A 24,280-nucleotide genomic window follows, 5' to 3' on the forward strand; every position below is an offset into this window, starting at 1 on the left:
ACCACTGGGGTAGCCCACGGCCTGCCCTCCCGCCTGCACCCACGACGTCGGTCTGAGCGTTTATGTACCAGGGTCCGTGCTGTTTATTCGTGTAAGAACATTTCAAACCGGTGCTCGTTTACGCACGCTGGGCACGGGCCCAGCAACCTCTGACCGGTATGGCCCCCTATACCTGAAACGAGGCAGGAAGCAGCATCGCATTTCAGCAAAACAGTTGGGGGGGGGGATCCCTGGGTGGCTCAGCGGTTTGGCGCCTGCCTTTGGTCCAGGGCAGGATCCTGGAGTCCCGGGATCGAGTCCTGCGCTGGGCTCCCTGCATGGAGCCTGCTTCTCCCTCCTCCTGTGTCTCTGCCTCTCTCTCTCTCTCTCTCTGATAAATGTATAGATAAATCTTAAAAAAAAAAAATTGCTGCCGGGCCCCTGTGACCCCGGCCGCCCTCGGCGGCGCCCACCTGCCGCCCTTCCTCCTTGAGGCACCTGCAGTGCTGCTGGCCACAGAAGGTCTCCCAAAGGGCGCTGACATCAAGTTTAGAAAAGTTGATCGCGGTCAGTACACTAGGTCTAGGGAACAGGAAAGTGAATAGTATAAACAATTTCTATTAAAATCGGCCACATTCTAGCGCTTCGAGAAGTCAGTTCTCAGGAAAAGCCAGTTTTCCTTGAGCACCCGGTGCTCCCTCCTGCCGCAGGGGACACGGGCGCTCCCGGGCTGGGGCCGCCCTGGCGCCGTCTCCCCAAGGGCTGCTGTCTCCCCTGGGGGTGCGCACCCCCACCCGCCCCGGCCCGGCCCAGTGCTGAACCCCGAGTACCGCCGCACAGCCGCGCACAAAGGGCTCACACAAGTGTTTATTGCACGAATGCATTTGAAGATACAGGATTATTCAGAGTTTCTGCCGTTAGATAAATGGAACAGCGCCCAAAGATGACAAACGTTGATCCAACGAATCTCACAAAACCACCCGTGCGTCTGTCCAGCCCGGCACCACCGAGTCGGGGCTCCGCAGCGGACCGCCGTGTAGCGTCTGGCCTGCATCTTGCTCCACGTCTCCCAGCCCAGCCCAGCCCCCAGCCCGGTGACCTTCATGTCACTGCCTGGGCCGGGCGTCCGAGGACACCTGCCGGGCGGGACGCGGGGAGGGCGGCGCTGGGACCACTGCTCCGCCCGGCCGCCACGTGGGAGCAGCGAGACCCCAACTCCGGCCACGGAGGCCCCGCCCCCTGCGAGGCCCCGCCCCTTGACTCCGTCCCCGCGGCCCCAGGCCCCGCCCCGCCAGCTTGCACCCTCCTCAGGCACAGCCCGGGTCTCAGGCCCCGCCCCCGCCACTCAGGCCCCGCCCCACGCAAAGCCCTGCCCCCGCCCCTCAGGCCCCGCCCCGCCCCACGCAAAGCCCCGCCCCGCCAGCCTGCGCCCGCCCCACGCAAAGCCCCGCCTATCGCCCAGGCCCCGCCCCCCGCCCCGACGCAGCAGCGAGGCCGCGCCCTGTCAGGCCCCGCCCCCGCCAGTAGCCCGCCGCTCCTCTCGGTCCGTCGTCTGGAGGTCAGTCACTGCCGCGGTCCGTGCCCGGGGTCCGTTCTAAATGGCGCCGACCTTGGCCGAGTCGTCTGTGGACGCGCGCCAGGCACTGCTGTGGCCATGCTGCCCAGGACAGACTTGAAGCGCTCTTGGAGCGACACCGGGGGGCGGGGTGCCGGAGAAACAGGTGCCGGGAGCGGGATCAGGGTGCGGCGGGGGCGGGGGGCGCGCGCCAGGCTGGGGGACGGGACGGGCGGGGCCTCGCGGCTGTCGGGGCGCCTCGGTGACGTCAGGGCGTCCAAGAGCGCCCCCGCGCGTGCGCACCTGCCGCCGGCCTGCCTCCCGGGGCACGCTGGGAGTCTCGGGTCCGGGGCGCGCGCCTGCGTGGTCTGCGTCTCGGGGTTCCCCCTGCCTTCTCGAGGTGCGGCCTGACCCCGGTGTGTGGGCGCCCGGCAGGCGGCGCGAGGGCTGGCTCAGCCCACATTTCCCCCAAGTTGGGTAACTCGCCGCCTACTCCCCAAGAACCCCTCACCCCCAGGGAGGACCCTCCCGGGTCGCCGCGCGGGATGCTGGGCCTTGGGCGTGGCCGCCCCTCCTTCCCCCAGCATCCCGGCCCCGTCCGGTCCCGCGGGAGCCCTGCGGAGAGCTGGGGGCGAGTCGGTGCGGAGGACGGGAGCGCAAGTGGGACGGCACCGGGGAGCCCGGGCGGCCCCTCCAGGACGGTGTCCCGGGGGCCTGCTGAGAAGCCTCCGGCCTGAAAGTCCAGGTGCCAGCTTGCAGAAATGGTTGAGCGACGTGGATGCACGGTGTGGTCGTTAAAGTTAGGCCTGCTGGGGCGCCCGGGGCGCGGGGGTGGAGGCCTGCAGCTCAGGGCACCATCCCATCCCGGAGTCCTGCCTGGGGATCCCTGCTCCTGCTCTCTTTCTCAGACACATAGAATGTCAAAAAAAAAAAAAAAAAAAAAAAAAAAGTTAGACTGTTACATGTGGATTAGTGTGCCTGTATATTTGTGTATACATTGTATACATATCTCTTCTTTGGTGGAAAATACAGCGGCTCCTGCTGCATCAGTGTCCTCCTGCTGCCGTCACAGGATTTCTTCTCTTACAGTTCTCTAGATCAGAAGTGGGACGTGGGTGCTAGAGGCACAAGTCAAAGCATCCAAAGGCCTGGTTCCCTCCAGGTTTTCCAGGGCAGCATCTGCTTCTTGGCCTTTTCCAGCTTAGCCACGCCACAAGGACATCTGCCTCCATGCTCACAGCTCTCGGATTTTCACCTTTTTGCCTCCATTCTATAAGGACCCTCGTGGCTGCTTTGGGCATACCCAAGTAATCCAAACAATCCCTCCATCTCAAAACCCTTAACTTAGCTACCTCTGGAAAGACCCTTTTGCAATGTAAAGTAGGGATTTGGACGGAATCATCTTTGATCATTATTCTGCCTATCATTACTAGTAGCTCTTTATTATTATTATTTTAGATTTATTTATTTATGATAGAGAGATAGAGGCAGAGACACAGGAGGAGGGAGAAGCAGGCTCCATGCCAGGAGCCCGATGTGGGACTCGATCCTGGGACTCCAGGACCATGCCCTGGGCCAAAGGCAGGTGCTAAACCGCTGAGCCACCCAGGGATCCCCTATTATTATTTTTCTTAAATGTGTATTGTGCATACAGAGGAGCAGGAGCTCATACATAGATCTCAGAGCCTTTGTGTTTCTGGAAGGCCTGCAAGCTAGGGCCTTTTATTTTCTTATTTCTGTCTTCTGGTTTTCCTATAAAGGGTACATAGTGCTTATGTGATAAAAATCATGTTTTATAGCAAAGGAAACCATCATCAACAAAGGTTGAGAGGGCAACCTATGGAATGGGAGAAGGTATTTGCAAATGACATACCTGATGATAGGTTAACGTCTGAAATATATGAAGAGCTTAACACTAAAAAACAAACAAAACAAAAAACCCCAAACAAATAATCTAATTAAAAATGGGTCAAGGGGGTGCCTGGGTGGTTCAGTCAAGTGCCAAACTCTCGGTTTTCTAGGTCACAGGATTGAGCCCCAGCTCGGGCCTGCATTCTTTGTGGACTCTCCTTGAGATTCTCTCTGCCCAACACTCAACCTCATTCCTTGTGCTCGCTCTCTCTAATATAAATATTTAAAAAAAAATGAGTGAGGATCTGTACAGACATTCCTCCAAACAAGACACCTAGATGGCCAGCAGACACATGGAGAGATGCTTCTCACTCACCGTCAGGGAAATGCAAATCAAAACCACAGTGTGTTCCCACCTCTCACCTGTCAGAATGGCAAAACTCAACATGACAAGTGTTGGTGAGGATGTGGAGCAAAGGGAATGCTTATGCGGTGTTGGTGGGGGTGAAAATTGGTGCAGCCACTGTGGAAGGTAGTGTGGAGCTTCCTCAAAATGTTAAAAACACCATACAGTCTAGTAATCCTATTTATGGTTTTTTTTTTTTTTTTTTTTTTTGAGGATTTTATTTGACAGAGAGTGAGAGCAGGGGGAGTAGCAGAGGGAGGGGGAGGAGCGGGCTCTCCAGGGAGCGGGGTGCTGCTGCGGGGCTCCATCCCAGGACCCTAACTTCATGACTTGAGCCAGAGGCAGGTGCTTCAGTGACTGAGCCACCCAGGTGCCCCTTCTGGGTATTTGCCTGAAGAAAACAAAGCCATGTGAAAGCTGGCTGGAGCTGCGCTGCAGCCGAGGCCCCCTCCACCCGAGGCGCCCTCCACCCGCGCCCGCTGCTTCACTCCGTTCTCCAGCAGCCTCAGGCTTCAGTGGCTTCTGCACAAACCGGGCACCGTCCCTTTCGTGCGTGAGGGTGGAGGGAGCCTCGGGGGGGCCCCTGGCAACTTGGCTTGCTCTGAGGGAGCTCGTGGGGGGCCTGGGGTGCTGGCCTCCGCGCGCTCTGCATCCAGGCTGCTCTCCGCCGGCCCCACACTCGTGGCCCAGGCCTCCCGTCGGTTGGCGCCCAGCCAGGACTGACTCAGCCAAATAGCCTCCCAGATTGAGTAACCCAACCCTCATTTCCGCAAAGAACTCGCTCCCCGCCCCGCCCCATCATCACAAAGATGGTGCCGGGCGTGCGTGGGGCGCCGAGCGGCTCCCCGGGGAGCTGGCCGCGCCCTCTCCGCTCGCACCCGGGCTCGCCCTCCCGCGGCCGACCCCGCCTGCCACTTCCCCGTCATCGGCGCTGTTAATATACTTTTTAAAGATCTTATTTATTCATGAGAGACACACGGAGGGAGGCGGAGACCCAGGCAGAGGGAGGAGCAGGCTCCCCGCGGGGAGCCCCACGCGGGACTCGATCCCGGGACCCGGGGTCGCGCCCTGGGCTGCAGGCGGCGCTAAGCCGGGATCCCCCGGAGCTGTTACGTGACTTCCTGCACTCCGCGCGCGGGCCGTGGGCTGCGTGGGGCCGGGGAGCCGCGGGGGCCGTGCTCAGTGCCCGCGTGATGCGCCCGCAGCCGGGGTCCCCGCCCCACGGGCCCGGGCCGCGAGCCGCCGCCGTCCGTGCGCGGGACAGCGCCCCGGGGCGTCTGGGTTCCCCCGCTGCGTCGGCCCCTCCACGCGGGAGCGGCTGTCCTGGCGGCGGAGCGGCTCGGGGCTGTTTGTCGCCGACCCTGCTGGGCAGCTCCTGCCTCCCGCCCCGCCCCGCCCCGCCCCGCCCCACGACGTGCTGCGCCCGCACCCCTGCCCAGCGGAAGCGGCGGCCGGCGGCGGGTGAGCGGCGGAGGGCGCGGGGGGCGCGGGGTCGCAGGGGGGAGCGGGGTTGCAGGGAGGAGCGGGGGGGGGGCGCGGGGGGCGCGGGGTCGCAGGCGGGGGCGGGGGGTGCTGCGGGCGACCCGAGCGGCCGCTTCCTCGCACCGCGGCCCACGTGGGCCCGGACACATGCGCAGCGTCCGGCGTGCGCGGAAGTTGGTGGCGGCCGTGGGCGACCTCGCGCGGACCCCGGCGCGCCCCCGGCCTTCCCCGGCGCCCCGCGCAGGTAACCGCGCCGCCGGGCCTGGTGCTCCGCGGGCCCTGGACGCCCCCTGGACGCCCCCTGGACGCCGTGCCGCCCGGGGAGGGGCTCAGGCCGAGGGCGCCCGGCCGGTTGTCACACGGGAAAGCCGTCCGCGTCCCGTTGGGGCCCCAGGGCGCAGCCCAGCTGCCGGCCCTGATCCCGGGAGAAGCCGCGGGACACGGCGTCTTTGCGGGGCGAGACGGGTTTTCATGGGGTCCCCCGAGGGATCCGTGACCCCTAGAAGTGCCCCTAGTCCGCAGGCCCAACCCGGAGGTTCCCCGGGGCCCGTCGGTGGGGTGCTGGCTCCTCCCACACGGAGCCCCCGGGGACCCCGGGCCCCTGGTGTCGGGCTGGCCTGGGAGAGAGGGTTCCTCCGGACTCGGTCCTCGGGCCCTTCCCCAGTGATGACTAAGGGCTCCGGGTCGCGGATTTGCGGACCACACTCTGGGCCCGCGGGCGGGTGTGGGGTTCGTTCCCGGGGGCAGCGGGCGGGGCGCGCCGGGGGCCCCCCGTGTGCGGGCTGCGGGCGCCAGGGCCGACCCCCTCCCCCCCCGCCCCTCCCCGCCCACGAGCTCTGAACTCCCGATCGCACCGCCCAGCACTCGCCCAGCCCCCGCCCAGCCCGGCTCAGGCCACGTTCCTCCACCCGGTGTCCCAGGCGCTGCCGCCCGCGGGCCTGAGTCCCTGTTTGTCCCTCTGCGAAGGGCGGGGAGCGGCGTTGTTTCAGGTGTGACACGTCCCGGGCTTTCTGTTGCCCTCGAATGGACCCCGGTCCCCTCCGCCCTTCCGCAGCGAGGCCTCCCCTTCCGCCAGCCCCTCCTTCCTTCGGGGCCGGGGCGCCCACCCAGCGCCCTGACACTGGGTCCCCCAGGGGGTCCGCGCCACCGAAGGCAGGAGACCAAGAGGGCACGGCCAAGGGGGAGGCTGTGGCTTCCGAAACAGCAGCACCCGTGGGTCCTAGGAGGGCTGCGGCGGTCAGACCCGGGGGCCCTGCTAAGGTGTCCCCCACTCCCGTCCAGGACCCACTCCACCTCGAGCCATGAGCCTGAGCATTCAGTGTCAGCAGCTGAGCGACGCCCGGTGGACGGAGCTCCTGCCCCTAATCCAGCAGTACGAGGTGGTCAGGTAGGCGCACGCAGCCCGGCGCCGGACCCCACAGGGGGTGCAGTCCCCTCCCGCCGGGTGTGGGGCCGCCCCAGCCGTCTGCCGCGCCTTCCCCGGGCTTGGCAGGCGGGAGCCGGGGCCGCCGCCGTCCCTCCTCCTACCCGAGTGTGTAGGTTTACGGAAGAGCCACAGGGATGGCGAAACAGGGCCCCCCGCCGCCTGGACGCGGATGTCACCAGCTCTGCTTTAATTTTTTTTAAAGATTTTTTTTGTTTATTGAGGAGAGACCCAGACCCAGGGGAAGCGGGCTCCCTGCGGGGAGCGCGATGCGGGACTCAATCGGGGACCCGGTCACGCCCTGGGCAGAAGGCCGCCCCATCACCCGCTCTTCTTGTTGTGCCCCCCAGGGCCGGGCGGGCGTGCGGGTGCAGAGGGCGGCACCTCCCTGTCCTCGCCCGCCCACCTGCGACGTGTGGCCGCTCCCTGTCTCCGCCCCCTCCGGGCTGTGGGGCGGGGGTGGGGGGGGTGGGGGGGGTGGGGGGGGTGGGACACCTGCGGACCCTGGGGCACCATGGGCTCGCCCCTGCGGGCACCTTGACCGCCTCTGCACCCCGGCGACCCCGTGTCCTGGTGACCAGTACGCACATTGGACGCGAGGTCATGGGGGTCTTGGAGAACGGTGGTTGCTGGACCTTTGCTTAGTTGGGATCTTTGATTTTCTCGTCTCTTCCACACTTACCTGTTGCCGTTCTTTTGTGGGCAAGAGCTGGCTCTCCTCCCACCTGTGCGTGTCGGGTTTTTCACTTGGCCCCTGGTTGCACGCCCGTCTCGGCGAGACCCTCTGGTTTTGTCCTCTATCCAGTGCTCCTGCGGTCGGTTTTCCCCTAGAGCTCGACCAGAGCTTTCACTTGCTCACCGCCTCCCAAAGCGAGCGGAGTAGGTGCCCCGACGTGCATCTGCACACGTGCCAGGGTCTTTGACGGAAGCTTTCCGAGACGATCCCTACGTTTTTCTGTTATTTATTCATTTAAACTGGGTTCCACACGCAGCGTGGGGTGTGAACTCACTGTCTTGAGGTCGAGTTCGCCTGAGCCCGCCGGCCGCCCCTCTGTTTCATTTTTAAACGTCTTGGTTGTGATCTACCGTGTGGAGTTCTTGGCCCATGAACGGGCTGGGACCAGCCGTGTGAAGTGACCAACGTCCCGTCCACAGGCTGGACGACTGCGGCCTCACGGAGGTGCGGTGCAAGGATATCAGCTCTGCCCTCCAGGCCAACCCGTCCCTGACTGAGCTGAGCCTTTGCACCAATGAGCTGGGTGATGCCGGAGTGCACCTGGTGCTCCAGGGCCTGCAGAGCGCCACCTGCAAGATTCAGAAGCTCAGGTGAGTCCTTAGGAGCCACACGGTCCCAGGTGCTCGGCCCAGTGCAGGCTCGGGTCTAGACGGCGGCTGAGGCTGGGCAGGAGGCAGCAGGGGGCTTCAGCAGCAGGTCCTGGGGGAGGGGCCCTGTCCCTTGGGGTGTGCCCACCACCCAGCCTGCCTGTCATTGCTGGGCTCCTGGCCCAGCCTCCCTGGGGCCTGAGGTGCATGTGAGCAGCCCCTCGTGCTCTCGGTCCTTGGCCTGGGGGAGAGGAGGGGCGTGCCCTCTTCCAGGGCCAGGCTTGGGGGCCTCCTTTGGGCAGGGGCGGCAGGGGCAGTGGTGGCTCCTGAGGACAGAAGGGCGGCTTGTGCGGGGGCCACAGCTGATGGGGGCCTGCTGGCTCGTGGGGACCCTGCTGATGGGCGGCTGGGTGCTCCAGCCTCCAGAACTGCTGCCTGACGAAGACTGGCTGCGGGGTCCTGCCCGCCATGCTGCGCTCCATGCCCACCCTGCGGGAGCTGCACCTCAGTGACAACCCGCTGGAGGACGCAGGCCTGCAGCTGCTGTGTGAAGGGCTCCTGGACCCCCAGTGCCACCTGGAGAAGCTCCAGTGAGTGTGGACCCGCCACGCAGGCCACCCTTAGCCCCGCACCCACCTGTCCCTGTGGTTTTGGCCGAGCCCCTGCCCCAGGCAGCCCCTGCCCCAGCACATTGGCTGCAGGGAGCTCTGAGGCAGGGGCGCTCCGGGACCTGCAGATTCCTCCTCTGACGCGGGGGCCCCGAGCTGGAAGCCGGCCTGGAACCCCACATCAGGTGTGGGGCGGGCTGGCCACCACGAGTGTGGACGGGCTCAGCGAAGGAGAAGGAAGCCAGATCCAGCTCCGGACACTGCTCCAGTGGATCGCAGGCTTGGCGGGGGGCTCGTGGGGGTGGCTGGCCTCCAGGAGGCTCAAGGAAGTGGCCCTTAGCCATGGCTGTGCTGTCCCCGCCGAGCAGCCCTCTGGTCTCAGGGCTCCCGCATGGCCCGGGGCAGGAGAGGAGACCCAGACAGTGCCCGGCGGCTGGAGTTCCTGACACCTGCCCGTCCCCAGGCTGGAGTATTGCAACCTGACGGCCGCCAGCTGCGAGTCCCTGGCCTCGGCACTCAGGAACAAGCAGCACTTCAAGGAGCTGGTGGTGAGCAACAACGAGATCGGTGAGGCCGGCGTGCGGGTGCTGTGCCGGGGCCTGGTGGAGTCGGCCTGTCAGCTGGAGACACTCAAGTAAGCCAGGGTGGGGCTGCAGGGGGGCTGCGGGGGGGGGGGGGGGCTGTGGATGGATGGGGGTGGGGAGGGGGCTGCAGGGGGGCTGCGGGGGCTGCGGATGGATAGGGTGGGGAGGGGGCTGTGGGGGGGCTGCAGGGCCCCTCCGCCCAGCCGGCCCTCCTGTGCCCCCAGGCTGGAGAACTGTGGCCTGACGCCGGCCAGCTGCGAGGACCTGCGCGCTGTGGTGGCCTCCAAGACCTCGCTGCGGGAGCTGGACCTGGGGGATAACAAGCTGGGTGACCAGGGCATCGCGGTGCTGTGCCCCAGCCTGCTGCACCCCAGCTGCCAGATCAGGGTCCTGTGGTGAGTCGGCTCCGCCCCATGCCTGCCCCATGCCCGCCCCGTGCCCTGAGGGCCATGGCCTGGGCAGTGTCAGGAGGTGACTGTCCCACCCCGCAGGCTCTGGGAGTGTGACGTCACCGCCACGGGCTGCAGGGACCTGTGCCGCGTGGTCAGCGCCAAGGAGAGCCTGGAGGAGCTGAGCCTGGCATGCAACGCGCTGGGGGATGAGGGCGCGCGGCTGCTGTGCGAGAGCCTGCTGGAGCCCGGCAGCCGGCTGCAGTCCCTGTGGTGAGTGCTGCCGGCGGGCCGGGGGGGTGGGGGGGGGTGGGGGGGGTGGGGGGGGGTGGTGCTGTGCTCCGTCCACAAGGCCCCGACCGCGTGTCTGTGTGTCTCAGGGTGAAGTCCTGCAACTTCACGGCCACGTGCTGCCACCACTTTGGCACGATGCTGACCCAGAACAAGCGCCTGGTGGAGCTGCAGCTGAGCAACAACAAGCTGGGGGACTCCGGCGTCCGGGAGCTGTGCCAGGCGCTGGGCCAGTCGGGGACTGCTCTGCAGGTGCTCTGGTGAGCACCTCCCCGTGCGCGTGCTGGTGCGCGGGGCCCGGGCCCTCTGCCCCGCTTCCGTGGGGTCCCGGTTCCTTCGCTGGGCTGGCCGCTGGCTCGTCCCAGTGTGGGGGCCTCTGCGGCTCTCCTGACCTCGTCTCCTCCGTGGCGCCCGCGGGGCCTGAGCTGGGCCGCCCGCGCCGTGTTTTGTCTGTTTTCTGCATGGAGTTCCGCTTCTCATGGGGGCTCAGGGCTGCCGGGCCGTGCGGGGTGGGAGGGGCCCGGCCTGTCCTTCCCCAGGTGTCCCGGCCGTGTGGCCGCCGCGCCTGCAGGGGGAGCTGCGTGCCCCTCTGGCCTCGGGCGGGGCCGCCTGCCAGGGCTCGCTGGGAACAGCAGTGACCCTGGGGCTCAGCGGACCTCGTGGTGCGGGGCCGCCCTACGTCCTGTTGCCTGACCTGTGCCCCGCTCTTCGCCCAGCCTGGGGGACTGCGACGTGGCCAACGATGGCTGCGCCAGCCTGGCCTCGCTCCTGCTGGCCAACCGCAGCTTGCGGGAGCTGGACCTCAGCAACAACCGCATGAACGACCAGGGCATCCGGCGGCTCATGGAGAGTGTGGAGCAGCCGGGCTGCGCGCTGGAGCAGCTGGTGTGAGTGCGGGCGGGGCCTCGGGGCGGGGCTGGAGCAGCTGGTGAGTGCGGGCGGGGCCTCGGGGGCGGGGCTGGAGCCGCTGGTGAGTGCCGGCGGGACTGCGGGGGGCGGGGCTGGCGCTGGAGCAACGGGTGTGAGTGCGGGCGGGGCCTCGAGGGCGGGGCTGGAGCAGCTGGTGAGTGCGGGCGGGGCTGCGGGGAGGGGGTGGCGGTCCCCCACCCGGCCCTGACCCTGAGCCCCGCTGCCTGCGCAGCCTCTACGACATCTACTGGTCCCAGGACATCGAGGACAGCCTGCGGGCCCTGGAGGAACGGAAGCCCAGCCTGAAGATCATCTCCTGAGTGGCCCCCCCCCCCCCACGTCCTAGCTTGGCGTACACAGAAATGCTCTAATCAACCCAGTTCTGCAACAAAGTTTTAAACACTTTATTAAAGCACTTTTTTTGGCAGAAGGGGTGCCTGTCCTTTCTGTGGGGGGCACACTGGGCGTGGCGTCACAGGTCTGTGCATGCGCACGCGCCCAGGACCGCGGCTGCCCCCAGCAGGCACAGCTCCCGGCCGCCCCGCCCCTGCACACGCCGCCCCGCCCCGGGGAGCCAGTGCGGACCGCGCCCCATTGCTTCACTTGTTCGGTTTGCTCCTCGTGAAGACGACCCTCCGCCCGGCCGGAGAGCCTGGCCTCTGCTGCCTGCCCACCGCTCCGCGCCTCTGCTCCTCGAGGGGCGTCGGGGCCCGTGTGTTCAGACCTGCCCGTCCTCAGCCGCTCGGGTGTTCCTGGACGAGCGGGGGCAGCGGGCCGCGGGGCAGTCAGGGCCTCCCAGTGGCTGCAGGCCCGGGGAGCAGGGACAGGTGCCGAGCCTGGGCTAGGCCGCCAGGGCAGAGGAGAATGGCTGCCCAGGGTCAGCCCCAGGGTGGGGGGCCACAGCCACAGAGTCCACGCACGCACACAAGCCCACGCCACAGGGCCCCGCTGTGCGCAGGGGACGGGGCAGGGCCCCTTGGGAGCCGGTCCTGAGGTGCATCAGCTTGGGGCCGGCGCCCCCTCCGCCTCGGCCTCCGCGGGTCCTGGGGGGTCTCCTGGCTCAGGCAGGTGCCTGTCTGTGGTGCCGACGGCTCTGCCCGGGTCGCCCCTGCTCTGCTGCTTCTGCCGCCGGGTCTCCTTGTACCTCAGGGTGATGTCCCTAGGGTCCGCGGGAGCCACGTCACCGTCCCCGCCCTTGCAGGGACGTGCCTGTCACTGGGAGGGGCCAACGGCCCACGCAACTCCCCTGGGTGCCCCACACTCACCGGAGGAAGAAGCGCCAGATGGTCCAGGTGAGCACGAGCACGGAGCCGAGCGTCCAGCACTGGGAGATGTAGAAGGGCAGGGACAGCGTGAGTGTGTGCGGGTCGTACTTCACCACGATGAGCAGCTCCGTGGCCGTGATGGCTGCCACCAGCCAGGCCTGCTGGCCCAGCTTCTTGTGGAGCTTCCTGCGGGGAGGGCACCGGCTGAGGGCACCGCGGCGGGGCCCCGGGGTCGGCAGCGCCACTCGTGCCCAGGCCCGCCCCGCCCACCCCGGGGCCCTCACGGGTCGTCCATGAAGTCGTAGATCTCCCGCATGGCCACACCGCCCACGTTGACGAAGAAGACCAGCCGCAGCAGGACCAGGTAGTGCTCCGGGGGCAGCCACAGCACGAACTTCAAGTAGAATGTGTTCAGCTCTGCCAACAGAAACTGGGGACCAGAGGAGGGTGGGCAGGGGCCCGGGCTGCCCGGCGGGCGCACCCGCGGGACCCGCCAGCCTTACCACCAGGATGATGCCGCACACGGCCAGCCAGCGGCGCAGGCTGGAGGCGGGCTTCCACTCGAAGCGGACCCAGCTGTAGGGCGTGAACTGGAAGGCGATCCTCTTCATCTTGCCTCTGGGGGCACAGCAGGCTGTCATCCGGGGGAGCACCTGCCCCACCCGTGGCCGTGCCAGCCGCTCATGCCCCGTGCGCCCCCCCCAGTGCCCTCCAAGCGCTGCCCGTACCCCTGAGGGGGGTGGCCCGGGGAGAGGGGAGCCAGAGAAGGGCCTGGGGGGCTCCCGGGGCCCAGGGGCAATCCTGGTTCACGGCCCCTCCCAGAAGGTGCCCCAGTACCACCTCAGGCCCCCGGGGACCCTCCAGCAGGAGGCTGGGGACGCACTTGTAGGTGGGGATGTTCCACAGGCCCTGCCACTTGTACGTCTTCATTGACAGCCACTCGAGGGTTTTCATGCCGCAGTAGATGCCCAGCCCGTTGCAGACGAGCACGTCCATGATCCACTGGGGGCAGAGGCCGGAGGTGAGCAGCGGTCCTGCCCTGCGGATGGCCTCTGCGCCCCGCGACCCCCAGGACGGCTGCTGGCACCTACGTGATCCCACCAGCACTCGCTGAAGTTGGGCAGCTGGTGCTCCAGGCTGTACTCCAGGAACTCAAACATCACGCTCACGATCGTGCACATCCACCAGTCCCGGATCATCAGGGTCTGGGGGCCGGGCACCACATCAGGCCCTGCAGGGCGACCCTGCGGCCTCACCCACTACACCCACACCCACACCCTGAGCAGCAGCAGGAGGCCGGGTCGGGCTCAGAGCGCAGGGCAGAACCTGGAACCACCGTGTCCTTCGGACAGCCAGGCCAGGCCGCCTTACCTTCAGGTACCAGCCAAGGAAGTGTGCGGGCACAAAGCCGTCCAGCTTGTCCTGTGGGCGAGACACTCGCCTCGCGCCCAGCCCACAGCCAGCGGCCCCTCGCTCCCTGCGGGCACCACGGGCCCTGCTCCTGCCCGCATCCAGGGCTGCTGGGACCGCACCCCCCCTGGAGCAGCGCTGGCTGGCCCTGGGGCACAGAGCAGTGGGCACCTGCAACCAGGCCTGACCCCAGGGGGAGCGGGTACCCATCGGGGGGGGGCCCCTGTGCAGACGGGGGCTCCAGAACAGGGCCAGCCGGCAGCGGGGAGCCCCGGAGCCCGCCCTACCCAGACGTTGTGGAAGGGGTCGCTCTCGTTGTGCGCGTCGTAGATGAGGCAGTTTCCCCCGTAGTCCCTCTCGGGCAGCGGCACGCCCAGCTTGGGGTCCACGTACTTCAGGAACTGGCGGCCGTCCTGCACGGTCTGCAAAGCCAGCAGTGAGCGGGGCCGGCAGACGGATGCGGGGGCCCCAGGCTGGGGGGCTTGCCACTGGCCCTCCCCACGTCCCCTCATGGGAGCACAGCTTCAGGACGCCCCCCAGACACGGGCGCCAACACTGCCTGCCAGCAGGCTGGGCTCCCTCCCACCCCCCTGCGGCCCATCTAGCCACCAGCTGGACACCTGACGCAGGACACCTGCCGTCAGCCTCGTCCCCTCGTTACTGCCCAGAGTACCAGCCGAGGGACGAAGTGGGGACAAGAGTGAGGGGGTGACAGGTGTCCAGGGCCGGCGGGTAGAGCATGTGCACACCTGCATGTCACGTGACCCAGGCCACCTGTGCTACGCAGATGCATGGCCCTGTCCTGCAAGTGGACCCGGAGCCCAGCTGGGGTCTATGGAAGTGACACTCGGACGGTGACATCACACAACCAAAGTCACCCCGTGAGCTTGGGGACTGTGGGACCTGAGGGTGGACATGCTGTGTCCCTGTGTCAGCAGCAGCCCGGACTCACGGGCTCCACCCACAAGGTGACAGGTGTGCACACGTTGAGGCGCCGCTGAAGGCTGAGCAGCGTGGAGCACAGCGTGAGGGCCCACCCGGGCAGGCAGTCCAGAGATGCAAACAAGCAGGACAAGTGGTGCACGGCCCAACGGCCCCAAGAAAGATCCCGACGGGCCAGGTGTGGCGGGAGCAGTCTGGCCACGCCTTACACAGGTAGCACAGGCGACACGGCAGGCCCACACCCCCGATGCCCCCGGGGGGACATGGGCGCATGGCCCGGACGCCTTCAGGGGCCCAGGGGGAGGAGGGTGGGTGGTGGGCGGCCTTGCAGGGTCACACGTGGTGTTGCCGTGCACAGAATTCCCCGCGTGAGCATGGACGTGAGGGCCAGCACCTGCAGCTGGGCAGCTGAGAGCAAGCTGCTACTGTGGACCCCGCATGCCAGCAGCATGTCCACCGCACGGAGTAAACGGACGATGACACAACAGGCACGGGTGCCAGCACCCCTGTGCCCAGAGGGTAGAGTGGCCGGGCCACCCTCAGTGCCGAGTGCGGGGTGCTGGGTACCGTGCAGCAGCAGGTGAGCTGGCCCCAGGCCTGAGCCCCGGCAGCGTCCCTGCTCCCCGCGCAGGCTGACCGGGCAGGCCCCTCCTCCCCCGCCGGGTCCTCCCCCCTGTGCCCACCTCTCCGGGATCCCCCTCGCTTCCCCCCAAAGCTCCTGGGGTCGCGCCACCACCTGCTCGCTCACCTGGAAGAGGATGAAGATGAGGAACAGCTCGTAGACGACGCTGACGCACAGCCAGAACCGCCAGTAGGCTGCAAAGACAGCACGGGCGTCAGGAGGGCCCTGCGCCCCCTCCCACCCTCGCCTGGTATCAGCCTGGCCGTCTGGGCGTGACCCCTGACCTCTGTCGCTCAGCAAGTCTGCAGGAACCTTGTGTCCAGGTAAGGAAACCGAAGGCCAGAACGGGTTTCCCCGTGAACGGGCAGGAAATCCCCTTCCTCCTCCCTCGCGTCACCCCCCAACACTGTGGGGAACACACGGCATGTATGGGGACTTGACCACCTGCATGGCGGGGTGCACTGACCCGGGCGCCATGACCTGCTTAGGGACCTCCGTGCCAACGCCCCCGCGGCTGACCCCGTGCACATCGCGTCCCTCCTCTAGACCCACATGCTCAGGGCAGTTACGTCTCAGGAAGCTGAGAACACGCGTCCCTCGGACCCTGTGATTCGCCAGGACCCGACCTCCGCCCGCTTCTCCCCAGGAGCCAGCAGCCAACGGGAGGGGGAGCCCGCCAGCCTAGAGCACAGGTGCTTTCTCCTCCCAAATCCTGACACTCCCGGGGAATAAAGGCCTCGAACTGCCCTTCCCCTGGTTCGTGACTGTTGAAGAAAACCAGCAGCCTGCTCGGTCCCCTCAAGGGAACAAGGTGGCGCTGGTGGAGGAGGAAGAGACCGCGCCCAGCCTGGGAAACGAGGGCCGCAGGGGTGGGGGGGTCCATACACGCTCACAGGGGCTCCAAGCCCACCCGGGACCCAGGCCCGTGCAGGCGGGGGGCGTGAAGGTGGATGGCTCTCAGGTCCTCCTGGGACAGGGATGGAGAGCACCCGACACAGCAGCCCCGCCGTCCTGGACTCCGGGAGAGGCCTGCACGCTCGCCCTGGCAGGGGTGCGGCTAGAGCTAAGCGGGCGTGGTGAAGCCACGCGGGGCCGCCCCCACCCTAGGGCATGCCCCAGCACATGCGATGGCACCTTCCTGTCCCCTCCCTGACCACTGCCCCTACTCAGGGGCTGCCCCGTCTCCCCCCACCTGTGGAGCCCCCAGGACCCAGACCCACCACCCCCAAGCCACAGCGGGTGCTCCTCCGACGTTCCCACCTGACCCCACGCCACCTGACCCCGCGCCAGCGGCAGCCCTGGCACCGCCCCGTGTGCCAGCCTGGGGGCCCTGCCGGCAGTAAACCTCCTGAAGGGTGCCTCTTCAATGGGCCAGTTTCCCAGCAAAGCCCATTGCAGACAGCGACCCCCGGCCCTGAGCACTGCCCCCAGCACCGACGGCCCTTCCTGCCGCTGCCCACGGTGAGCCGCAGGGCGCTGAGCAGTCGGAGGCCTCCTGCCGGCCGAGGTGAGCAGGTGCTGCAGGACAGGCCCTGTGGCTGCCCGGGCACAGCCCCGCAGCCGCCCCGCCGTCCCCCCCCGGGCGGGGCCTGGGCCCCCAAGGCACTGCGAGGACTGCCCACTCTTCCCCCTCAGCCCAACGGGCACGCACCGGACCTCATGTCTGCCGTTTCCGTGGCCTGTACCCCGTGCCCTCACTTGTCTGCAGCCCGCAGCAAGTCCAGGCCCCTGAGGCCCCGACCACCGTCACCAGCAGGCCCCGAGGGGGACAGCGCGCTGGTGATCGGGCCATGCAGGCCCCACCGGCCCAGCCCGTGGCAGACGCACAGACCGCGTGCAGAGTCCCCACGTCCCTGGATGGCCGGACAGGCTGCTGGTAAACACCTGGTTGTCAATGAGACACTGTGTGAACCCGGAGCCAGGACGCAGCTTCAAGACATAAAGCCCCGCACGGAAGGCCCCATAAAGAAACACGGGCTTTGTTTCTGTTATGAAGTATCTCTTGTATTTGTCGGATATTCTCAAGGAACACGTGCCCATCCGCACAGAAAAGACACCTGTTACTAAAGCTCTAAGACCTCGGGAAAACTGACCATGTCCCCCCAGGGGCAGCTCCCCAACAAGGCCGGAGCCCCAGACACCCTGAGGCTGAGGGAGGACCAGGGACAGGACGGGGCCGGGGGCAGGACAGGGGGATAGGATGGGGGGGGGGCAGGGATGGGACGAGGGACAGGAGGACAGGGGATGGGACAAAAGGGGATGGGACAAGGTGATAGGATGAGGGACAGGACTAGGGACAGGACAGGGGGATAGGATGGGGGATGCGGGGATGGGATGGGACAGGAGGACAAAGGACGGGACAGGAGAACAGGATGGGGGGCAGGGATGGGACAGGGGGATGGGATGAGGGACAGGGCCGGGGACAGGACAGGGGGATGGGACAGGGGACAGGACAGGAGCCGCCCGAGCGACGCTCTGCAGCGAGGCCCCGGGGCTGCTGGAACTCCCCAACGTGGGGGTCGGGGGCCAGAGACAGGAGGACTCACTGCAGGTGGCACGCGGCGAGCACCTCAATGGCGGGCAGCCAGGTACCTCGCTGTGCAGAGCGAACCCCCAGGACAGAGCGGGAGGAGGGGGAGCAGGAGGGCCCGGGTCAGGGCAAGGAGCAGAGCGATGGGGGGGGGTCCCGAGACAGGAGGGACGTCCGGGATCCTCCCCTCACCCTCCTCGACTGACAGCGGCCCGGCCGGTGGGGCTGGGGGACAGGACACGTGCCCGGCAGCGCGACGCAGGGCGAGCACTCAGGACAGAACTGGCAGGTGGGCGCACGCGGACAGAGGGGCGAGTTACCTGGATGTGGTCTGGAAAACGGCCCATCTTTAGCTTGTGTGACTCCAAAACATAAGAAAACCAAAATACTGGCCACAATACCTCTGCAAATAAAGAACAGACAGCCCCTCAGTGCGCGCCTCCGGGCGGGAGGGGCCCGGGGGGGGGGGGCGGCCTGGGGAGGAGGCAGGCCCCCGGGGGACACGGCCCCGAGTGGGGCTCCGGGTCAGGCTCCCCTCGAGCGTCCCAAGTGCACAGCTGGGGCCTCCTAGGGGCGAGGCCGCACGGCCTCCTGCTTCTCCGGCAACGATGTCCCCGCTGCACCCTGTTGCCCCCCTCTGCCCCCCCCACTGCCCGACCCCGTCCGCCCTGCAGGCCCGGCCTCCCCACCGGCCAGCACGGGCAAGGGTGCGCCCTGCTGGTTCCCGAGGGCCCAGAGGCGCCAGCCCAGGCTCTCCACCCGACACCTCACTCTGCTGCCCACTAGTGCCCTTGGGCGTCGGGGGTGGCTGCGGGTGGGGGGGGCTGCTCGGCCCCCGTAGGACACGAGCCTCCGTGTGGTCTGAACCAGCCCACAGCAGCCCTGATCCCCACCAATGCAGGAGGCCCAGAGGGACAGCCGGACGCTGGCCCCCATGCTCAGCAGGCTGGGACCCGCGCCCCAGCACAGGAGCCGCACGGGGGGCCCATGGGGTACCCACCCCCCAAGGACACACCCTGGTCAGTGTGGGCTGGGGGAGGAGGAAGTGCACACAGCTGCCTGGAGCAGCACAGGGACCCCCCTTGGCCGCCCCCTGGGTGACACCCTCCACCCTGAGAGACGTCCCTCCTGGTGCTACTACAACACAGCTCTGGAGCCACGGGTGAGCCGCATGGGGGTCACCACACAGATTGAGGGAGGCGAGGCCTCTAGGCCCCCGGGGTGCCAGGCACCTCCCGCCTCCCCCGGTCAGCTTCATGGCGCCCACTTGGGCTCTGCAGCTCAGCAGGCCTTGCTAGGCAGGCAGACACTGGAACCCCGCCCCAACCCAGGGCCCTGTGGGCACCCCAGGCTTGGCCATGGCCATAGGTCTCCAGTCTGTGCTAGTACATCACCCATGTGCCCAGCTCCCCACTGTTCATGTGAAGCCCCCTTCTGCCCCAGGACAGCCTACAGCCCAGGACCCCCCCGGGACAGCCTGCAGCCCAGGACCCCCCTGGGACAGCCTGCAGCCCAGGACCCCCCTGGGACAGCCTGCAGCCCAGGACCCCCTGGGACAGCCTGCAGCCCCGACTCTATTGCTCACTGTCCTGTTTTCAGGTGTGCCTGGTGTCAGAGCTTTGACACGACCCCATCCTCCAGGCCTCAGTATTTTCTGAGCACTTCCTTCCGGGCGCTGGAGACCCCCAGACCCAGCCTGGGAATCCGCCTTCCCTCCAGGAACCCTAGTTCCTCCACTGGAGGACGGTCTCCTTGCCACAGGGGCGTCGGAGCTTCTGGGCCCCTCGGCTGACAGAGCCATGCGGCCTCACCGCGCCTCCAGGTGAGCCTGCGATGCTCCCCGAGTGGCCACCGTATCCACGCGAGGCCGGCGTCCCCAGCTCCCACCCTCATCCCGTGGACATCCTCCCCCCAGGGACACACCCGGGTCCCGCCTCCGCTGGCCACTGAGCGGCTCCCTCCGACCCGGGCCGTGTGGGCGACGGCGGCAGAGCCGTGGACGGGACACCCCACGGGAAGCCTCTGCGTCCAGCAGAGCCCAGGGCCGGGGGCACCTGCTCTGCCTCGAGCCCAGGGGTGGGGGGCCGTGGCCCCGACAGGAGCCACTCACTCTGTTCCTGGCGCATGTTAGGTCTCCCGGGGCTTGCCATCATCTGCGCGCTGCCAAGTCCACCAGGACGGCGCCAGGCAGGGCGGCGTCAGCCCCCACCCCCGCTCAGCCACTCGCCCCAGCACCATGCCTCCCACCACCTTCGCCAGCACGGACAGGTACACGCACGGCCCTTCCACGTTCTAAGCTGCTCCTGAGTGTCAGCCTCGTCTTCGTCGTGTGGCAACACCCACCCCACCCACCGTTAACCAGTCAGCGCGGGATCAGACGCCAGCACAAGGCAGGTAACCCCACGGACCCCCTCCGCTCCCTTCTTTGCTCCTGATGTCCATAGGGCCACGGTCCTGTGGTCACCAACCGTCCTTCCCCGCAGCTCGCGGAGCACCTCCTGTTGTCGGGCGGGGGGACGGGACACCATCCAGCCACGAGTTACCAGAAGCCAACTGCATCTCTGCACCTGCTCGCAGACTTTTATCATTTAACGGCTTGTAGCCCAGTTCCCTCCGCTGGTTAACCACAGCATCTGGATGTACCTGGTTTGTTGGTCCGTCCGCCTGCTCAAGGCGGAGCTACTGCTCCACGTCCGGGCCGGTACGGATACAGCGGCTCCGACATCCGTGTGCAGGGGTTTGTGTGGACCGGAGTCTTCCCTTCCTTGGGATGGACCCCTTGGAGCCTGATTACTGGATCACATGGTAGGAACCAGTCTAGTTCCACCACAGACCCTGGAATCCTGGTGTCCTACCCAAGAGGTCCCCTTGGGTGCCTGGGGGCTCAGATCATGGTCCCAGGGTCCTTGGATCGAGTCCCGCGTGGCCCCTGCTCCGCGTATAGCCTGCGTCTCCCTCCCCCACTCATACATGCGCTCTCACTCAAAGAAATAAAATCTTAAAAATTAGTCGCCACCAAATCCAAGGTCACCAGCTTCTCTACTGTTTCTGCCATAAGTCTTAGTTTCTTATCTTACGTTTAGGTCTGTAACCTATTGTCAGTGGCTGTGAAAAGTGCACAGACTGGCGGCTTCCTTGCTGTGGGTGTAAACGTCCAGCTGCTCCAGCTCCGTGTGCGGGAAAGACTCGCGGCCCCGAACTGCCTCTGCTCCTCTGCTCGCAGGCGCCCTGGTCTGCTGCACTGGCCGCCATACCGACCCACCGGCCTCGTCCCTGCCACCTGTCAGTGGGGCCAGGTCATCCCTATAGCCCTGCTCTCCCCCGTGTTCCCAGAACACGTTCACGGTTTACGGACACTCGCTTATCTTTGTACCCGAATGTACACAGCACACGTGTGCGTACACATCCCAGGTGTGCCCTGTGGGATGGTGGGTCAGTAAAGTGTGGCCCACCCCACAGAACACTCGCCAGCAACGGAGCGGCGTGCCGGTCGGTGACTCCGCGTACATGAGCCCTCTGGCACATGAGGACTCTGGGCCGCACCTGCACACACGCAGTCTGTGACACTCGCTGAGCTGTAGGCTCTAATCCGACACGTGTTGTATGAGATCCCTGGTTGATCAAGTTAACCTCAGAAGAAAAAACCTACTCCCCCAAAATAAGACAATTTCCCAGATCTATGAAAAGAATGACCTAGAAGCGGAAATTGAGAGCTTAAGGAAAACAAACCAGTTTCCTACATCTTAAACAATGCAGACATTCATTTTTTTTTCTTTTTAACAATAAGCCTAATTTTTAGAAGCACTTTGATTCCAGGACATGCCAGCCTGCGGCATCAAAGCTCTGACATGAAGTGAAGGGGCCAGGCTGGGGCCCCGGGGCCAGAGCCGCCCTGGAGGCAGCAGCAGAGCCACAGACGGTGCGGGGGGGGGGGGGGGGGGGCGGCGTCATAGGTCCCAGGCTCACCCAGGAGGGACAGGGACCTGCCACGGAGGTTCCAGTGTCCTCCATGCACACAACCTCAGAGCAGGAGTCTAGGGGCCTCCAAGCCCCCCCCTCCCCCGAGTCCCCCCGCAAGGAGCTTGCTCCAGGGCGGCTGCGGTGAGCGCCGGTGAACAGGTGGGACAGGCCCACAGGGTCGACCGCTTCTACCTCAGTACTCGGGCTGCAGGGCCCAGACAGGCTGTAGTGGGAACTGCTGCCCCACCCTGGGAGGGCACTGCCCGGACGCCCCACATGGGCCCACGGGGGCTGGGGTCCTGCTCTGTGACGACTCTGGCCTGGAACTGCCGGTCGTTGGTCTAACTTCACAGCCCTGGGGACACCTCTTCAGTGTGACGAGTCCTGCTTCCTGCTGCCCCCTGCCCACCCGTGCCCAGCAGGTGCTCATGGGCAAACCCACAGAGAAGGCCAAGTTCTACTAGCAAATACCCACTAAGCGAACTCAGGCTCCCACCACGGCCTCCCTGTCTGCTGCATCCTCAGGCTCAGAGTCCCTGGTGCAGGGTCCAGTGCAGCGAGAGCAGCCTCGGGCCGCAGGGGGGCCAAACTCCCTCCTCTACCTCTGGACTCTGTGACCCATGCACGGTGCAGCGAGCGGCTCCCCCTGCGCCAGGGGGCACCGAGCGACAGGCAGTGCAGAGATGCGTTAGACCTGGAGCCTGACACCCAGGGCTCAGAAAAAAAGAGGAAGGTGCAGCAAAACCACCTGGCAGACAGCTGGCAGAGGAGGGAGGAAAACCTGCAGAGCCTGCAACCAGGAGCCAGGGCGCCTCCCAGCTGGGGACAAGGCGTGGGCCCTGACGGAGCTGCAGCCTCGGGACCAGATGGGGGCTGTGAAGTGCTGCACACACGGGCTGTCAGGGAGCCCCAGCACCCACGGAGCACACACTGGTGCTCACGGCACCCTCCCAGGCCGATGCTAACACCCCCACTTTACAAGTCCCGGCCCCAATGACCAAGTCTGACCTGTGGTCTTCTGGCGCTGCCCTCTGCCCATCCCTGGCACCCCGTCCCACCAGAGCAGAGCAACCGGGGCTTCAGAGGCCCGAGGAGCCCCTCCCCCCTCCCCCCCCCACGCAGAGACCTCACAGCACTCAGCTCTACAGCCAGCGTATTGCCTGCACACGCTTGAGGGTGGCCTCAGAATCCGTGGGATTCCGGCAAAGAAGCACCCACCAGCTAGTCCATTCTGCAGAGAACACTGAAAAGGAGTCCGTCCACTTCCTGACCTGCAGGATGACAAGCTTTCCACAAAAAAGCTCGTTTACAATTTTCAGAAAGCATTATCATCAACAAAGCTCAAGAACGGTGCTGGCCGATGGGAGGCTCGTTCCTGACCACCACCAAAGCCTGTATGCCCCAGACGCCCACTCACAGGCTCTGTGATCGTGATTTATAAGACATATAAACTTGGGGGGACACAAACCAGGGGCCGCCAGACACCTTGGGCCCATTGCACCCCATCAGAAAGGGTCCAGGATGATGCTTTGCCCGTTGACATATTGTGATACTGCGACTTATAAGACATAAACTTTTCTTCATCCCGTTTTTGGCATAGAATCCCTAAAGCCTTGGGAATTTCTCAAGTGATCAAGGGGTTTTTGTTATGTTAATGAGGCGGCTTCCCAGACTGCCAGGAGAGCCAAGCACCAGGCAGAGGGCTGGTTCTCTCCTAGCGGATCCTGGGGATGGCCCCTGGGAATGGCTGCAGGGCTCAAGGCTGAGTTCAGTCCCCAAAGGCCAACGACTGAGTCAGTGCTGGCTGAGTGACGAAGCCTCCGTGGAACCCTAAGGGCGAGGTTCTGAACCTCTGGCTTGGGGACCATGGGCCAACATGGGGACAGCGCTATGCCTGGAATGGCCGTGGACGTCTCCCCACCCCTGGCCCTGGCATCTCTTCCATCTGGCTGCTCCCGACCCGTGTCCTTTCATGAGCTGCTGGGGACGTGGGAAGGAGAACGTCTCCCGACTCCGTGGGCCGCTCTCACGAATCAGTACAACCAAGAGGTCATGGAGGGCTCCGGTGGACCCCACGTGGTCAGAGCACAGGTGCGGCCCCAGATGGTGGCTGGGCCCTGGAGTGGTGACGAGGGTCCAGGGACAGTCTGATAAAAATGAACCCTGGCCCGTGCGACCTGCTGTGCCCTTGGGCAGAAGGTGTCAGGACGGAGCTAACTCTAAGTGCCAGGGCCCTGCTGGTGGGGTGTGTGGGGAAACCATCCCTCCCATCAGAACTGGTGAGCAGAACCCCTTTCTGGGCTCCATCTCTGGTGGTACCACAGCACATTCTGTGCAAACCCCAAACGGGCTGCAGGTCCCATGAGAGATGGGTCCCTCGAGGGTCCTGGGGCAGGTGCAGGGGGTGGCTAGAAACCTCAACAGCTCCAAGAGACACCTGCGAGAGATGCCTCAGGCAGGTGCAACGGGGAGGCTGGGAAGCCAGCCAGCCTCTGAGTGACGAGTCTGGGCCCCCGAGCCACTGGCCAGCCTGGGGAGAGCAAGGACCCACACCGCAGCGGGCCAGGTGCCTGCACCCCCCGACCGGAGGCCTGGTTACCTCTTGGTGTTATAAGCTGTGTCCCGGGGCGTCTCCTCTAGCAGAGTCACGTAGCCAAGCACACAGGTGAGGATGAAGAGCACAGTTAGGGTGTGGGCTCGCCTGAAATCCAAACACACAGAGAACGTGTCAGTGCACAAAGCAGGACGACA

At 65.9% G+C, this 24,280-nt stretch overlaps 2 protein-coding genes and 1 long non-coding RNA gene across 8 annotated transcripts in view; 2 read left to right on the forward strand and 1 right to left on the reverse strand.

Annotated features, from left to right (window-relative positions):
* On the forward strand, positions 1–11,227 carry RNH1 (ribonuclease/angiogenin inhibitor 1). Of its 5 annotated transcripts, none has more exons than XM_072759224.1 (10): positions 1,417–1,537; positions 6,555–6,660; positions 7,852–8,022; positions 8,439–8,609; positions 9,091–9,261; positions 9,436–9,606; positions 9,703–9,873; positions 9,981–10,151; positions 10,608–10,778; positions 11,033–11,227. In XM_072759224.1, the coding sequence occupies exons 2-10, from the start codon at positions 6,575–6,577 to the stop codon at positions 11,118–11,120; spliced, it is 1,371 nt and encodes a 456-aa protein (XP_072615325.1). In that variant the 5' UTR covers positions 1,417–1,537; positions 6,555–6,574; the 3' UTR covers positions 11,121–11,227. The 5 variants fall into 5 exon arrangements, with proteins under 5 accessions (XP_072615322.1, XP_072615325.1, XP_072615324.1 ...); XM_072759223.1 differs by having other exon boundaries at positions 1,453–1,700; XM_072759220.1 differs by lacking the exon at positions 1,417–1,537 and adding an exon at positions 4,233–5,252.
* PTDSS2 (phosphatidylserine synthase 2) overlaps positions 11,181–24,280 on the reverse strand; it is a 20,098-nt gene continuing 6,998 nt past the window's right edge. Inside the window, exons 2-12 of one of the 2 annotated variants that reach the window (XM_072759226.1) lie at positions 24,129–24,230; positions 17,890–17,972; positions 15,166–15,233; positions 13,763–13,897; positions 13,437–13,487; positions 13,157–13,270; positions 12,949–13,067; positions 12,569–12,683; positions 12,350–12,495; positions 12,066–12,251; positions 11,181–11,959 (exon numbers count right to left, since the gene is read on the reverse strand). In XM_072759226.1, the coding sequence (XP_072615327.1) occupies positions 11,800–11,959; positions 12,066–12,251; positions 12,350–12,495; positions 12,569–12,683; positions 12,949–13,067; positions 13,157–13,270; positions 13,437–13,487; positions 13,763–13,897; positions 15,166–15,233; positions 17,890–17,972; positions 24,129–24,230 (1,279 nt within the window). In that variant the 3' untranslated portion in view covers positions 11,181–11,799. Of the gene's footprint in view, positions 11,960–12,065; positions 12,252–12,349; positions 12,684–12,948; positions 13,068–13,156; positions 13,271–13,436; positions 13,488–13,762; positions 13,898–15,165; positions 15,234–17,889; positions 17,973–24,128; positions 24,231–24,280 lie in introns of both variants that reach the window. The other variant, XM_072759225.1, reaches the window with a different exon arrangement.
* LOC140599067 (uncharacterized) lies at positions 18,030–20,589 on the forward strand. The gene is made up of 2 exons (XR_012001753.1): positions 18,030–19,963; positions 20,053–20,589. It is a non-coding gene; the product is annotated as an uncharacterized lncRNA (long non-coding RNA).

This window comes from Vulpes vulpes, chromosome 5 (genome assembly GCF_048418805.1).
Source record: "Vulpes vulpes isolate BD-2025 chromosome 5, VulVul3, whole genome shotgun sequence".
Classification (NCBI taxonomy): Eukaryota; Metazoa; Chordata; class Mammalia; order Carnivora; family Canidae; genus Vulpes; species Vulpes vulpes.